We start from the raw sequence: 17354 nt of genomic DNA, 5'->3' as shown, positions 1-17354 counted from the left end.
GAGGAAAAAGAGAGACACAGAGGGTGAAAAGGGGTGGAAAAGAAAGAGAGAGAGAGAAATAATACAAGTACAGTGTCTTTGTTTCGAGGCACCTGCCTTTGACAACATCAAGTTGACATATTTCAACCTGCAGCTTGTTTTTCTCTTACGCTTCTCTGAGTGTTCTCTCTCCGGCCGGATTCAACCCCATAGCGGGCCTGATCTGGCCCGCGGGCCGCCTGTTTGCCACCTGTGCTCTAAACACTACCATGTTAAAATTTTAATTTTTTTGCCTATTCATCATGACATTTATTATTACTTAGTTCTGTCTTTTAAGGGTTTTTTTCTTTGCGTGTTTATCCTGGAGCCGCATGTCTAATCTCGTGGTAAACATTGTTTACACGGTAGGACGTTTCGGCAGTCAATGCCCTGACAGGTCTCAGGTGGCACATGGGCCGTAGTTTTCCCACCTCTGCTTTACCAAGATCTCCCTTCTCCTGCCTCCTCTTTTCGTGCTCCTCCTCTTTCTCCCCCCACACTGGTTCCTTCCACGCTCACTTTGTGTACTACGACAACGCACACATACAAGAGATGAGTGGCGGTGGATGGCCGACGCTTACTCTCGCCTCCTGGCTTGTTATTATTGCTGCTGCCTTGCTCAATGGATCCCCACTGACCTAACACACACATTTACACACGGAGGGCATAAGGATGGGAATGCAGCAACAAGACAACGCGGCATCTGATTACCTGTCAGGTGAGAGAGTCTCGACCTATCTATCTATCTATCTATCTATCTATCTATCTATCTATCTATCTATCTATCTATCTATCTATCTATCTATCCATCCATCCATCCATCCATCCATCCATCCATCCATCCATCCATCTATCTATCTATCTATCTATCTATCTATCTATCTATCTATCTATCTATCTATCTATCTATCTATCTATCTATCTATCTATCTATCCATCTATCCATCCATCCATCCATCCATCCATCCATCCATCCATCCATCCATCCATCCATCCATCCATCCATCCATCTATCTATCTATCTATCTATCTATCTATCTATCTATCTATCTATCTATCTATCTATCTATCTATCTATCTATCTATCTATCTATCTATCTATCTATCTATCTATCTATCTATCTATCTATCTATCTATCTATCTATCTATCCATCCATCCATCCATCCATCCATCCATCCATCTATCTATCTATCTATCTATCTATCTATCTATCTATCTATCTATCTATCTATCTATCTATCTATCTATCTATCTATCTATCTATCTATCTATCCATCCATCCATCCATCCATCCATCCATCTATCTATCTATCTATCTATCTATCTATCTATCTGTCTGTCTGTCCACAGAAAAGTGCATGGGGGTTGTTGGAAAGCTACTTTCTGCTTGTCACTGCAGTTTTTTGTTACTATAGAATGGTGAAAGTAAGAAAAGGCCTGGTTCTAGTACTGTACAGTCCAAATGCCAATCCAAAGAGTTTTTTAGAGCAAATCCAAGAAATGCACGAACTTGCACGTGCAACATAAAGAGCTTGACACAGGCTACAATGATGAGACAAGATGGCGTGGGAAAGTTCCAAATTCTGTAAAGAACCTTTAATTAAGAATTATGAATGATATTGATGAGAAAACTGCTTCTCCATTAAAAAGAATCTGTATTTACTATAAAACGCAGACTTTTAGGATGCAGAAGTTCGTTTAATTTGATATTTTTTTTCAAGGTAGCCAGACGGCTGCAATTAGCAACGCTAGCTCCGCATTATTTACACTCAAGTGTGCCGCGTGGCCGCCCGGAGCAATGGCAACATAGCAGGTGGCCAGCAAGATTACATAACTGCTGTGATTAAGGGAACGAGTGGAACAAAACAAGGAAAAAAACAAAGTTGTAGAACCTGTGCACAGAGTTTGGTAACATAACCAACAGCTGCCAAGTTAAAAAGTCAAATGACAAGACGTTTGCGAGCCAAAGTGCAAAAAGTTTGTGAAAAACCGAGGCAAAGAATCTGCTAATTGATGCCAGTACCGACTGACCTGAGAGGCCCGAGGCCAGAGGCCGGAGCCCTTGCTTTTTGTTTTGGTCCAGTGAGCGTCGCCACGGAAACAGTTGCTCCGGCAGCGGATTTCTGGTCAGCTTGTTAATGCTGAATTTACGGCAACAATTAACAAGGCGCTAAAAGTGCTAATGGGATAATACTTGAGGGAGATGAAAGGTTACCTTTCGGGCTAAGTGTTCATTTCCATCCAGGTATTTCTAATAGTGTCATAGTTCGTTTAGAATACGATAATCCCTCATTTTTAGTCAAAACCTGCAAAGTAAAACAATTCATCTACCGTATTTTCTGGACTATAAGGCGCACCCAAAAACCCCAAGTTGGCCAGAAAATTCGATGCGCTTCTCATAACCCGGTGCACCTTGAATACCGAAAAACATGGAATTTATATGTGTGTGTTACGATGTTCTACCGTATTTATGCAATGAGTGGCCAAACAGAAAAAACGAAAAACATGATCTGCAACGGGAATCAAATCCAGGTTGCGGCCGTGAGAGTGCAAACATTGTCAGGACCAGAACGGAGACAGGACCCACTTGTTTCTTTCAGTGGTCAAGATCAAAAAACGGGTCGAAACCGGGAAACAGGAGTGAGTCAGGGTCGACAAGCTTGCCTAGAGTAAACTGAGGTTCGCAGACGGGCTGACAACAGGTGACAGAAAGGAATGAGTTTAAATAGGGACAGGGAGCCAATCAGAGTCCGAGGCAGTTGGCACCAAAGGAGCGGGTACAGGTGCATCAAATCAGTAATCATGACAAACATTTAACACAACATACAGAAATGCATTTGTTTTTTATCTCATTATCACACTATTTTTACTCATGATGCCAGAAACAAATGTTAAAGGAAACAGAAAGTTGTCCTGAAACATATAAATGAATGGAAAGTCCGCTTGATCATCAGATACACCAACGAATTGTTTCCCTTGTCGTCCTTTTTGGGTTTATTTATATCTTTCAGGACAACATCCTGGTTTCTCAATCCGTTTCTGGCACCGTGTAATAATGGTGTAATAATGGTGTAATAATGAGATCAAATCCAATGCCTTTTCAAATGTCATCCGTCTCACTAGTAGTCTGGCGTTTAGGTTGCAGCGCTCTCGCTGCTGTGACCCGGGTTTGTTACTCGTTGCTTTAAATTTTTTGCAACATTTTTTGAATGATCACTATATATACTGTTGGTGTATATATATGTATATATATATATATATATATATATATATATATATATATATATATATATATATATATATATATATATATATATATATATATATATATATATATGCTTGAACATGAATAAATACAGTAGCTCATATTGTAGTTTTACTTCCATGCGCTTTACATTCCAGTGCGCCTTATATATATAAAAATACAGTGGCTTGCGAAACTATTTGGCCCCCTTGAACTTTGTGAACTTTTGCCACATTTCAGACTTCAAACATCAAGATATAAAACTGTAATTTCTTGTGAAGCATCAACAATAAGTGGGACACAATCATGAAGTGGAACACACTTTATTGGATATTTTAAACTTTTTTAACAAATAAAACGCGAAAAAGTGGGTGTGCAAAATTATGCAGTCCCTTTACTTTCAGTGCAGCAAACTCTGTCCAGAATTTCAGTGAGGATCTCTGAATGATTCAATGTTGATCTAAATGACTAAAGATGATAAATGCAATCCACCTGTGTGTAATCAAGTCTCTGTATGAATGCACCTGCACTACGATAGTCTCAGAGGTCTGTTTAAAGCACAGAGAGCATCATGAAGAACGAGGAACACACCAGGCAGGTCCGAGATACAGTTGTGGAGAAGTTTAAAGCTGGATTTGGATACAAAAAGATTTCCCAAGCTTGAAATGGAAGGAGTATCAGACCACTGCAAATCTACCAAGATCGGGCCGTCTCCCTAAACCTTCAGCTCTTACACTGAGAAAACTGATCAGAGATGCAGCCAAGAGGCCCATGATCATCTGTTCAAAAAGTTTAAAATATCCAATAAAGTGTGTTCCACCTCATGATTGTGTCCCACTTATTGTTGATTCCTCACAAGAAATTACAGTTTTATATCTTGATGTTTGAAGTCTGAAATGTGGCAAAACGTCACAAAGTTCAAGGGGGCCAAATAGTTTCGCAAGCCACTATATATAACCAAAGACTATTTTTTGGAGGGTATCCCTTATAATCGAGTGCACTTAATAGTACTAAAAATACAGTATGTATGGATAAAATACTTTTCTATTCATTGAAACCAAAGAACAAGCCCTATCTACTGGTTCAAGCCTTTTGTTTAAGAACTAAAAGTACCGTACTGTAAAAATGTTTTTTTGGGGGGACATATAACTTCTGAACTGTCAAACTATGTTCTTTAGAATTAAAGTTGCTTGTTTACTTCAGATAATATTTCGCGGCCATTATGTGAATGCTACTGGATAAAACTGTAAAAATGCTTTCATCCTCCTTTAGCAGGTGCGAAAAGTCCAAGTTTGTAAGCAATAGAAAGCATCTTCTTATGTTTTTTGGTGCTTTTGTCAGTCCAGGGTGTTTTGTTGACAAGATGGCTCTTAGAGAAATTAGAAATTAAAAAAATATGCATTATAGGTTTCGTCAAGCTATTGGTGTACAACTTAGACAGCACAGGCAGACACAGGCAGAAAAGGGGAAAGATGACTTTTTAGCCAATCAGAATGCAGATCAGGATGCAAGATGAAACCACGATCCAGCAAGGAATTACTGTAATCCATACAGGTCATACATGTCCTTGTTAATCATCCACATTTGCCCCCCCTGGGCAAATTTCACACTTTATACATTGAAAAATCTCTTTCTGAAGGGTCTGACCTCATGTTTCCAAGCTGCTGTGAATATTTCAACCGAAATACCATCAATGCACTCTAAATAACTCATCATTGTAAATAATTAATAATCAACTAATGGATTTAGAGGCCATGTCCCAAATACACAATAAGTGTTATTAAAATCCAATCATTAACTTCTCACGGCAACCCCTCGATCCTGCCTGCCAATTGTCTTAAGTGCCCCCGCTCATCAGTGTTCCGATGGTTTCCGGTTCGTTTTCTTCGCCGGGTCGGGGTGTTTTGAATATTTCAGGCATTTGGAAGCACGTTTGCGTGTTCCAACCCGGGTGGTTATGTTTATTTCATTGCCGCGACTTTGTTTGTCAGCAGCCTCAAACGACACACGCACGTTTTTTTCAGGCAAACTTGGCTATGGAGGGAAAAACGTGCTAATCTTGTAGCGCATTTATGCTAGCAGTCATTTGCAACAGCAAGCTATTATCTGGAAAACCTAAATCAAACTAATTTCAAGATTTTATGCAAAGCAGAAACCCTTGAAAAGTCAAGTCAAGTCATGTTTATTTGTGACACCTTTAATCACAAAGAGTCTCAAAGAGCTGCACAGATTATTGCAAACAACAGACTGTTATTACAGACTATTATTACACCATTCCCTGATCTAAAACCAACATGAGGGCAAGGAAATACTCAAAAACCTCAACATGAGTGTGTTTTAAGCCTAGATTTAAAAAGGATATAAAAAAAATATACAATTTAGGTTTTGTCAAGCTATTTGTGTACAACTTAGACAGCACAGGCAGACACAGGCAGAAAAGAGGAAGGATGACTTTTTAACCAATCAGAATGCAGAACAGGATGCAAGATGAAACCACGATACAGCAAGGAATTACTGTAATCCATACAGGTTGTAAATTTCTTTGTTAATCATCCTCATCTGGGTTAAAATTATTAGATTTCAATTAGATTTAAAGTCCATTTGAAAAAAGATTAAGGAAATGCAAAAAAAAAAATAAAGAAACATTTGCTACATTCCAGCTAATCAACCAAAAGATCATTTAACGCGTTAAACAAGAAGTGTCATGTCCTGCATGGTTGTCATGGCGCCCAGCTGGCCCCGCCCCTTGACCGGCTGAGACGCATTGGACTGATTGCTTTTGGAGTACTTAAACTCTCCTTTTGGGACTGCCCGTTGCCAGACCATTGCTTAACCTTGTGGAAAACCTGTTCATGCCTGTTTGACCTGAGTAATGCCTAGATTGTAATTTTGCCTGCCTTTGAACCTGCTTTGTTTTGTTTTTGGTCCGGTTGTGTCTTGGACAACTTTTTCTTTCCTAATTAAAGATCGTCTACGCATATGAGTTCCGACTTCCTGCTTCCCGGTCCGTTTCCTGACAAGAAGGAAGCTACAATTGACCAGAAAACTAACTATCCACCAAACAAAAGATACAACTTAGCTAGAAACTGCACACAAAGCAACCAAATAACTCATCTAATGTATAATTAACTATTTACCTCCCCAGTTGGATAAAATGGCTGAATAAAATATAAGATTAACCAACTACGTCACTTACTACCCAACCGAGCAATAAACCCAGCGATCAATAAACCGAACAAGTGTGTCACAAACAGGGCCGTCCTGAGCCTACATTGGGCCCTAAGCAAAATTTGATTTGGGGCCCCTAATTACTTGATCATTTGCATCCATACTAGAACTCATTCCATGTTCTTGTCACGGTTGCCATGGCGCCCAATCGGCCCCGCCTGTGTGGCGCCAGCTGCAGCTCATTAACAGATTGGCTTGCCGTCTTTTTAAGCTCAGTGCGCTATCCTTACTTTGTCAGCCCGTTAACGAACTTCTGCCCCACAAGACCTGGGTTTCGACTCTGTCCTGTCCCTGTGGGTATTTCCTGTACGGTATTGTTCCTGTTTATTTTGTCCTATTTAATATCGGTTTTCAGTTTAGTTTGTGTCTATTTTTGTCCTGTTTATTATTTTCTCCAGTTTTAGTTCCTGTCTAGTGTGTCCTGTTTATTTTTGATATCCTGATTCATTATCTATCCTGTCTGTCCCGTCCTTGTCCAGTATCGACCCCATCTGTGCAATAGCAACTCGGGCAATTGGAATCGATCTCGTCGGCCTCTGGCTTCCTGTCTTTCCACGCCAGACTGCTGCCTAGCGTGCATGACTCCCCATTTCCCGTAAAATAAAAAGCTTGTGTGAGAACGTCACGCGTTTGGGTCCTGATCCTGTTCTGGTTCTAACCCTGGGGTGGGCAATGATTTTGAGTCGTGGGCGGTATCGGGTTCAAAAGTTTTGGACAAGGGGCCGATCTTGGAAAAAGATCCAATTTTTTCATCTGGGAATGGTATAGTTCTTTTGAACTAGATTAGTCTCATCAAATTGGTTTTAAAACGATCACAATAAAAGCAGAATAATATTTGAAGTCCCTGTTTTTGCCAAATCATTGGATATTTAGTTTTCAAGTGTTACAGTAGTTGTACTTTTTTAAAAAATATTGTTTAGTGTTTCTGTAGTTTTTTTTTTTTTTTTTTAAGTTCAGTCGTTTTTTGTAGTATTACTCTTATTTTTGTACTATTTCTAGTTTTTTTGTTAGTTTTTTCATAGTAGTAAATTCTAAATAATTCTGTAGTATTATTGTTGTATTGCAATAGTAGATTTTTGATTGTGTGTTTGTAGTATTTTTGTAGAATTACAGTACTTTTATGATTTCTGGTTTTTTTCTGTGTAAAACGGAAAAGTGTGAAAAACATTGTAAAGCGCTTTGGGAAGTCTTCAATGACTTGAAAAGCGCTATGTAAATGCAGATTTACATTACATTACATTATTAACGAAGAAAAAATAATCAAAAGTATTAGGAAAGTAATATCTCATTTTTATAAGCAGAGAAAATTAAACTCAACTAAACTGATCCGTGCAATTTACGGATTCGCCACTAGAGGGGAGAAGTTAGCAAACCAACACAATAACACAGAAAAGACAGCGACCTGCTATTAAATCAGAACGCGGCTTATCTTCTCCTTACAGTGCAGCAATGGACTCAGAAACACGAGGTTCAAAGAATAGCCTTGCATATCTCTCCTCGCACTGCTGTGGCCTCTGAATTGCTGATCGCAATCCCACCTATCTAGTTTTAAAAAGAATTGATCTTCTGATAAAGTTCCTCCGCCATTTTCTTCCTTGCAGATGTCCGCCAACGCTGGTTGTCACGCGGCCGATCCTTCGAGGAGCGGAACGCTTGGAGGCCGAGACCCGGTGTCATTCAGGAAAGCCGCTTCGTGCTCTTTAACGAAGAGCAGGTAGAAAAATGTTATTAGTCGCCCCAAAATGTTTTCTAACAATATTATCTGCTATAAACCCGGTATTTTGGTTAAAAAGTAGTGGTTTGTGGAGCTTAAGATATTATGCTAATTTAACCTATTTTAATGTGGCGCCATTTTGAGACACTTTCCAGCGGTGTACTCGTTACTGAAAAATAGAAATTAGTTAATTGTTACTTCGTATAAAACGCTTAATTTTGTTACTGCTTAGATAACTGACACCCAGAAGTAGCATGTAACTCTGAAAGTACTTACAAATTAACATATATACACGTTTTCCCCTTTCATTTTAAGTGCTTTTCAAACTTTTTACAACTTTTCAGTACTTTCTATACATATAAGTAGTTTTCAATAGTTTTAAATAACTTTTCATGAGTTTCAGATATTTCTCATTCATTTTCAGTGTTTTTTAAATAAGTTTTAACGGTCCACGAACAGTGCTTCTCAATTATTTTCTGTCATGACTCCCCCACCCCCCCAACCACCCTCAGAAGAAGAAATCCTCTCGCTCCCCTGCAAGAAGTTTTTCTCCTCGTCTGGGTTATTTTTTTTTTCATGGAATCACTTAAGTGCCCGCCTACACATCACACTCAATGCTTATACGCTGTGCTTCGTGAAGGTTAAATGTAAACAACAAAGCTTTGCTGCGGCCGTGCTTAACTCGGCACCGAACTGTGTGGAAAGCTTTACCATGCAGATTGGGGGTTACTTGGGGCTGAGTCACGCAAATCAAGTGTGCACTGCACGAGCAGGACCAAAGTGAACGGTTTGGCGCAGAAGTGCGCGTCTTGGCGACGTGCTGCGAACTAACGTGCAACTGAACAAAACTACACCGAGAAAAAAAATCTGATTCTGCAGATTACAAGCTTCAAATAGTGAAGGATTTGGCCATAAAGCAGGAAGAAAGTTTGTAAAGCTTGTAAGCTATTGGCAAGAAGCAGAAATGACGTCTGACGTGAGGGAGGTGGAAGGAGGAAGCCGCGCGTCTTTTACACCTAGGAGGAAAATTGTTTTGGATTTGGTTCTAAACTAATAGTTTGGTAAGCATTTACTTTATCTTTATAATTACTTGAGTACAAGTAAGTGCATGCTGTGTAGATCCTCCACGAAGGGGAAAAAAATGGCGAGAACAAGACCGGCCCGACTTAATGATTGACATTTTAAGCCCAAAATTGGGCTGGTTACCGCTAAGATCTTACCTCTACTCCAAATCATCAAATCAAATCTTCATCTTTGGTGTCACTTTCACCGGTAAACAACACCCCCTACTTGGGAGGTAGACGATGCGTCGCTTCCTCCTTCCACTTTTACGTCACTTCTGTCAGACTCGTCACCTCTGCTTCTCGCTACCTCCAAGCTGCATTTTTCACTCTTTTCGTTGCCATTTTTTTTCAGCTCTTCTCAGTTGTTATGTTGTGCCCAAAAATGCCACGCCCCCACAAATGGACAAGGTTGAAATGATCAACACAGGCCTAGAGCGTCTTTTGCATTTAGTGTGAAAATAACGTGAAATGGTATACCGGTAATAAGAATTGAAAATCTCACTTTCCTTCCAAACCAGATATTGCTTGAGGGACACAGAAGATGGCTGTCTGGCAGGTCGGGCGCTCTACGGCGCACAATAAGCGTGCCGGCCGAAACGCACTTGAGCGAGCTGCGGGGCCAACCGTACCCTCAGAGCCAGCGAGGTGAGCTTCACTATTCAATCATTCATCAAGCTGCCCGTTCGATATTCAACACTAGTACTCCTGCAAGAGAGGTGACGCACCTCTGCAAAAATCGAGGATGAGGAAACATGACTTTTGAAAAGGATTTATTTATTCAGTAGCAATCAATTAACCAGATTCAATACATCAGTGAATTTATTTTAAATTCTGGATTTGATACTTCATTCAGTCTGCAACCACGTGAATTGTTCTTTAAGTCCGTTTTTCTCAACTGGTGGGTCGGGGCCAATGTTCCCTGTAATTTTCCACGGGTCTGAGCGTACACACAAAGTCAGTGAGCAACGCTTGAAACAACAGTAAGCAACAGCAATCCCAAGTGTGGCAACTAATCCATTATCAAACATGTCCAAAACTTGACATCACGTTACATTTTGCTGAGTTTCCAGCAATGCAAAATTATTTTTCTCTTTTGAATGAATTGACTCATGTACTATTGCAAAGGTTGTACGGCCTACAAACGTCATTTGTTCTTACAATTCTTTCACAAGATATCCTTTCCTTTTTTTTTCCTGATATCTTTTGTCGCATAATATTAACATTTTTGGGGGCTTATTTCGTCGGTTGTAAGATACAGAACTGTACTTAATCACATTTTTTAGTGGAAGTACAATGTTGGCAACAAGATTCACTTGATATAATTGGAAATTATTTGAATGAAACACAAACATTTTCTTCCTTTTTCCGTGTTTTTTTTCTTTTTTTAAAATTCTTTTAAAAAAAAGTCTCATTGTGTTTATTTTTTCCGAGATGTTACTTTTTCTTTTTGTTCTCTATTTACTCTTTTCCTACGTTTTTTATTTTCTTTTTTTCTGGCTTTTTCTAAATTTTTCCTTCTTTTTTTTCAGCTTTTCACAACTTTTTCATTTTGGTATTTTTTTCTTTTATGTTCTATTCCCCCCTTCCTTTAAGTCATTTTGTGCATAATTTTACTTAATATTTGGTCATGTTGGAATTAAAGAAGCAAAAACAACCTGAAGAGCTGTTTAGGACCCAAAAGAGCCGGTTCCTTTTAGTGGGCCGAGCCGAAGAAGCCGGTTCTCGACATACTCTACTAACTTTACTCAACTTCGTACTACTTCGACTCGACTACAAAATACCGCATTTAGGACACAACGTCAGGGGAACCTGTGTATTTTTACCTTCATGCACTGTAACCTTGACTTAAGTCGCTTCTTAATTAGTAATTTTGAGCCCTCATTTTTGTGCGCTGGCTAGATTTTCTTGTGCGAGCAGTGCGCAATTGCGCACGCGCGCAGCTTAGAGGGAACACTGGTCGGCGCCCAGAAGTAGGTCGCGGACCTTTGCTTTATCGTAATAATGCTAAGAAGAAAAAGCCAATTACACTCAAAAGTAGATGGCAATAATGTTCTGCTTAGGTAGCGCGTTCGAGCGAAACCACATCTCATTTTTTTGTGATTTTGTTGGTTTTATTTCCCTTTTCCTCTCATAATAATGGGTACCAAGAAAATTGGCGTTAAGGGGACGGAAAGTGGACGGCTAAGACAAACATTGACAAAATTGAGTTGAAGGAAACAATTGTGAAATACAAAAATGGTGTACAAGTGAGTGTCATTGAAGCGCTGCTGGAAGGTACAGTTAATGTTTTGAAATGTTTTGTTTTAAGCTGTTTGTCAGTACATTAATGTTAATTAACAAGCAACTTAATAATTTTCAATGTTTAGGTACACTTTATAAATATTTTGAATTTCTTTTAGTATGTGGCTGTTTTAACCCTGTCCTGTTCCTGTAAAACTCACCTAAAATCCAAATCCAAGATGTACCCAAAGTAAAATGAATGAACCGATTGGAGAATATGGACGGTTTTGTTCTCCTTTGAAATCATCCAGCTACCTAAATTTTAATGTAAATTTTATTCAATCATTTGTGGCTCAGTAGGTAATATTTTATTTACTTTGGTCAAAAATATTGCTATAATTTGGGATTCTACTTTATTTCTAACCTGTTTTTTACATTTTGATAAAAAATTAAAAAAAAATACTCAAAATAAGCAAACTATTATTAATAAATATCTTCCACTACAACAATTGGAACCCAGTTTTTATGCACTGGAATAAAGTCAGAAAAATGTATATAGAACATTCTTACTCTATTTCATTTATTGTATTATTTGCTCTGCATTCTTTAACTGCTTCATCAAACAAAATGTGTTATACATATATACATATACTCTGCTATTTCATGACCAGATGAATATATAAAAAGAAAAGTAATGGTATGGTGCCACCTACTGATATGGATGAATGTTATAGTTACCAGCAGCACATTGGCTGAAAACCAAATTCTGATCGATGCCGTGCATTTTTTGCAAAGAATATGTGGGCAATTTCTTCAAAAATGCTGCTATAATTGTTATTTTTGCACCGGGGACAAAAATCAAACGTATTTTTCAAAATGACTTGTATGTCATGTTGAAATGTGACAAGACAATGAAAGCCAAGCAAGCGCAAGAAGCTTTGTGTCCTTCCACCCTCACATCCTTTGCATTGCTAAGATTTGAGGACAAATGTCTCATAATTCAGATTTCCTTGTTCAAAAAGGAATGCGAGGGTATGGATATGAAATATGAATATGCATCAGTTCTATTTTTTTCCCCTCTGTCTCGCTGTCATCAAATGCTGACTGATGCTTTTGTCGGTTGACCTAAATGCAGGAAAGTAGAAAATGGAGTGATAAAAACATAATCACAGCTATTAAGGTAGAAAGCAAATGAGTTACATAGGGCGGTAACTAGCTGTCTAGGTATTTTGCTTTAAAATAAACCAGATAGATAGAATTCCTTAGTTGCATATCTTATAAACGTTTCTTATTTAAAGGTGGAGTGCATCATTTGTGGTGTCCTTAAAAAGTTAAATATTTTCTATATTAATTATAGGATTAAGGGATACCTAAATTGTAAAACATACAAAATGTGAGAAAATATTTTTTTGTATAATATCTATATAAATGTCATTGATATATTCAAATTCTTTTCCGAGATAGTGCATTTTAATGTATTTCGTGTGTGACTTTCTGAGCTCCGACGTCATATGAAGAGCATTCATGATGTGTGTGCAAGTATGTGCATTTCTGAGGCATACTCAGATAAACCCTTTGTTTTTCATTCTCAAGCAGAAAGTTTTATTTTTGCAGTGCCTCTTAATTATTTTCTGTCATGTCCCCCCTTGGAGGAAGAAATCCTCTCGCGCTCCCCAAGAAGGATCTTTTTCTTGAAGTGATCACATAATATTGGCAGGGACAAAACAATGATTGTTCGATATCGCTGGTAACACGTCACCTTCCTCCATGCCAAATCTTCACCTTTTGGCATATTTTTGCTGAGAAAACCCCAAGCTTCTTATCAGCGTGGGATGTAATGTTTTTAAGTAACAGCTTAATTTATTTGGACTTATGCTGTCCGCTGCCAGTATGTTTAACATGGCAAGCACACCAGGCTTTGTTCGGCTCCCTCAACAGTGAAGTGCTACATACGCTTCGTCAAAGTTCCTCGTCTTAGCTTTTGGTAGCAGACTTTTGTTTTTCGCTCTTCGCCTGTGTCCGCATTTGTGTTAAATATTTTTTCCATGCAGTCACTTGATGGTCTTTTCCACTCAGTGACTAAGCTTCTTATTCAATGCTTCTAATATGTGCTATCCATCCATCCATCACCTGCACCGCTTATCCTCAGTAGGGTCGCAGGGGTGCTGGAGCCCATCCCAGCTATCTTCAGGCAGTTGGGAGGAGACACCCTGAACTGGTTGCCAGTCGGTCACAGGACACACAGAGACAGACAACCATCTACTTGCTCATTCACACCTATGGACAATTTGGACCGGCTAATTAACCTGACATGCATGTTTTTGGAATGTGGGAGGAAACCAGAGTGCCCGGAGGAAACCCACGCAGGCACGGGGAGAACATGCAAACTCCACACAGGGAGGCTAACCACTTATCCGCGTGCCGCCTACTCTATGCTATATAAAGGCTAAATGTAAGCAAAACATTATGCCAATGAGAACACAACTGCGCCCTAGTGTAGTGGAGGTGCTATTGGTAAGTAAAAAAGATAGTTTCCCGAAGTCAATGGTTCTGATTCTATTTGAGAACCAGTGATTTAGATAGATAGATAGATAGATACTTTATTCATCCCCTAAAGGAAATTCACATTTCCAGCAGCATCCCTGAGCTGAGAACAGTACAATAATAAAGCCAAAAGAATACAATATACAAATACCCAGTGTGACGTGCAAATGCCCACTGTAGCGTGTTATATAGAGTATAAAATAGTGCTACACAGAATACATATTGCAGTAAGATTCGGTAATATCCAATGTAGGTGGTGTGGTTTAATGTGGGCCTTTACTCTGCCGGGTGGAGTTAAAGAGCCTCATGGCATGAGGAAGAAAAGATCTCTTCAGTCTGTCCGTAGTACAAGACAGTGACAGCAGTCTGTCGCTGAAACTGCTCTTCTGTCTGGAGATAATGCTGTGTAGTGGATGCGATGGATTGTCCATGATTGACCTCAGCTTTTTCAGTGCTCGTCTCTCAGCTACTGTTGTTAGGCTGTCCAGCTCTTTGCCCACAACAGAGCTCGCTTTCCTAGCCATTTTATTGAGACGAGAGGCATCCTTATTCTTGACGCTGCCTCCCCAACACGCTGCCGCATAGAAGAGGGCGCTTGCCACTACTGTCTCATAGAATATTTTCAGGAGCTTTTTGCAGATGTTGAAGGAGGCCAGCCTTCTGAGGAAGTAAAGTCGGCTTTGCCCTTTCCTACATAGAGCTTCTGTGTTGGCAGTCCAGTCCAGTTTGTTGTCCAGCTGCACACCCAGGTATTTGTAGGTCTGGACAAATTCTACACATTCTCCCTTGATGGTTACAGGAACCGGGTGAGTTCTGGTTCTCCTGAAGTCCACCACCATCTCTCTGGTCTTGGTGGTGTTTAGGTGCAGGTGGTTTGCGTCGCTGCCTGATCTATCTTGTCCGAATGCTGAGAAACATGGCGACAATTTCAAGCATTTACAAGTATTTCACCCACTATTCAAGCACTTCTCAAACCTTAAACACATTAAAAAAAACATTTTTAAGGATTTCAAGCACCCTCGCAAACCCTGAACCTGGTAATAACATAAAAACAACATAGTAAAAACATAAGTTGTAATTTTAGAAATGCATATCAAACTGGATGCCCTTTGCGCTAATTAGTAACAAGGAGTAGCTCTCAGCTTGAAAAAGGTTTGAGACCCCTGTGTTCTACTCTTTAAAGAACAGTTTTTGATAAAACAGAACAAAATCTCGCACTCACACAAGTCATTCCTAGACATTTTATTTCCACTGTAAGCATTTTATATCTTCTTTTTATCCTTGCGCAAATTTTCCATTGCATGCCAGCTTGCCTGCCGCTTGTACTCCAAAAACACGTCAACAGTGCCAGCAAACAACCCAATAACAACAAGCTTTCTCTCGGTTTTTCCCGGCGGCTAAATTTCCCCGCCGCGGGGAAAAAAATGTGCTGATCGGCATCAAAGTTGAAACTGGTGGGCCAAAAACTTGTCTGCAACCACAAACCTCTCTTTCTCTCTCTCTGTCTCTGTCTCTCTCTTTCTCTGTCTGTCTCTCTCTCTGTCTCTCTTTCTCTGTCTGTCTCGCTGTCTCTCTCTCTCTCTCTGTGTCTCTCTCTCACACTCACTCACACACACACACACACACACACACACACACACACCCGCTTGTCCTTAGAGATGGGAATTCCGCCAGCTGCTTTCACCAACCGGCTCTTTCGGCTCACTAACAATTCTTCAGATTTTTTATTTTGGTTTTTAATTATATTTTACCAATAATATTGAAACATTATGCACCATATTTATCTTGAAATGTATTATGCTATTGTATAATAATAGACTTAAGGTTTTAACTCCGCAATGAACCGACATCAAACTTTCAAAATGTTTATGCTAAGCAAACAAAACATGATGCCACTTATTTGACCAGTCCAAAGCACTTTCAAGAGAAGGGAGTAAAAAAGAGAAGGATTCAGAGAGAACTATTGAATTCATTGTATGGAATTGTCTTATTTGTGATTTTGAGGTAGGGCTGCAACAACGAATCAATTAAAATTGTTCAGTAAAAGCATTGGCGAAGTAATTACCTCATTGATTAATCATGTTGCACAATTTATGAGCCACTAAGCATGTTAATCAATGTAAATAAGCGCATTAAATCTCGTTGTAAAGTTGTACAACAACTTTGGTCCGACAGAGGGCGCCATGAGGTTGTTTTTATAAGTCAAGGTATTTTTATTTCTATAACCCTTAATCATAAGAATCAAAGGGCTGTACAGAAAATATTCTACCTACGACCATTTGACTTACGAAAAACGGTGGATACGAAAAAAAATTTGGGGATGTTGAAAAATATCCGGACATTGCTGTAAGTTAGATTGTATTGTGCGCACCTTTTTCCGAGTACAGGACAGTAGTAGGACTGTAGTGCTTCTTTCCGCCGCTACCAGCGTGTAGCGCTGTGAGAACTCACCCAGCATCCACCCCGAAGAAATCCTCTTCCTAGTTCGTGTGTAAACATTGTATACTGTATCTCCAGCGCGCTAAGAACTTTTTGACATTTTTATTGTCTAATATCTCGTGTATCCATTCAATATGGTTGGCGTAAAGTGTAAAGAAGAGGCGAGCTGTTTCTTTTGAAATGAAAGTGGAATAAGAAAGCTTGATGTGGTTGAGAAAATGGTTGGATTGCTTTTTTTTCGTCCCTTCTACCACGGAGGAGGACCTCTTGAAGCAATCTTCCAAAAGTAAGTTAAACTTTATCTTTATAAAGCATATTATTTTATGAAATGTTTATTTTTTTTAGTACAAAACGATACAGGTTACTTATACAAGCCTTAAACATAGCTATATAAACCTTAAACATACAAAATATAGCACTGAAGAAACTTCTGAACAAATTCAGTTTACAAACGATCGTCCGTTTGTAAGTCGGGCAGCGTCTGTATCAACCTGAAATATAGGTAATGTTATATTACACTAATTGCAGACTATTATCGCATATACAGCTTTAAATGTGTTTTGGATATTTTTTTGTGTGCACTGTTTACATTTTATAGTGTGCAAATGTTCTTACATTTCTTAAATAGTTCACAATTTATTTTTTTCTAAATAATTATGTTGAATGTGCAACCTCAGTGGAAATGTTTAAATCTAAACTTGAAACACACTTCTATTCTATAGCATATAAATAACCTATATTTTATGTTGACAATATCTGTGTATTATTTGTTATTGCAATATCTATTGCAGCCTGATCATCCTGGATAAGGGAATAACGTCTAGTGCGGGTCCCTTCTCAAGGTTTCTTTATTTTCCTCATGTTGAGGTTTTTGAGTTTAT

At 39.0% G+C, this 17354-nt stretch overlaps 1 protein-coding gene across 3 annotated transcripts in view; it reads left to right on the top strand.

Annotated features, from left to right (window-relative positions):
• The first annotated feature begins 595 nt into the window (after positions 1 to 595).
• Positions 596 to 17354, top strand: part of dab2ipb (DAB2 interacting protein b) — a 148015-nt gene continuing 131256 nt past the window's right edge. For 2 of the 3 annotated variants that reach the window (XM_088356110.1, XM_088356109.1), the window contains exons 1-3: positions 597 to 736; positions 8094 to 8206; positions 9789 to 9915. In XM_088356110.1, coding sequence (XP_088212236.1) covers positions 691 to 736; positions 8094 to 8206; positions 9789 to 9915 — 286 coding nt within the window. In that variant the 5' untranslated portion in view covers positions 597 to 690. Of the gene's footprint in view, positions 737 to 8093; positions 8207 to 9788; positions 9916 to 17354 lie in introns of all 3 variants that reach the window. The other variant, XM_088356111.1, reaches the window with a different exon arrangement.

The sequence above is a fragment of the Urocampus carinirostris genome, chromosome 16, assembly GCF_059441175.1.
Source record: "Urocampus carinirostris isolate Australia breed hairy pipefish chromosome 16, RoL_Ucar_1.0, whole genome shotgun sequence".
Classification (NCBI taxonomy): domain Eukaryota; kingdom Metazoa; phylum Chordata; class Actinopteri; order Syngnathiformes; family Syngnathidae; genus Urocampus; species Urocampus carinirostris.
This window is presented reverse-complemented; position numbering and strand designations above follow the sequence as displayed.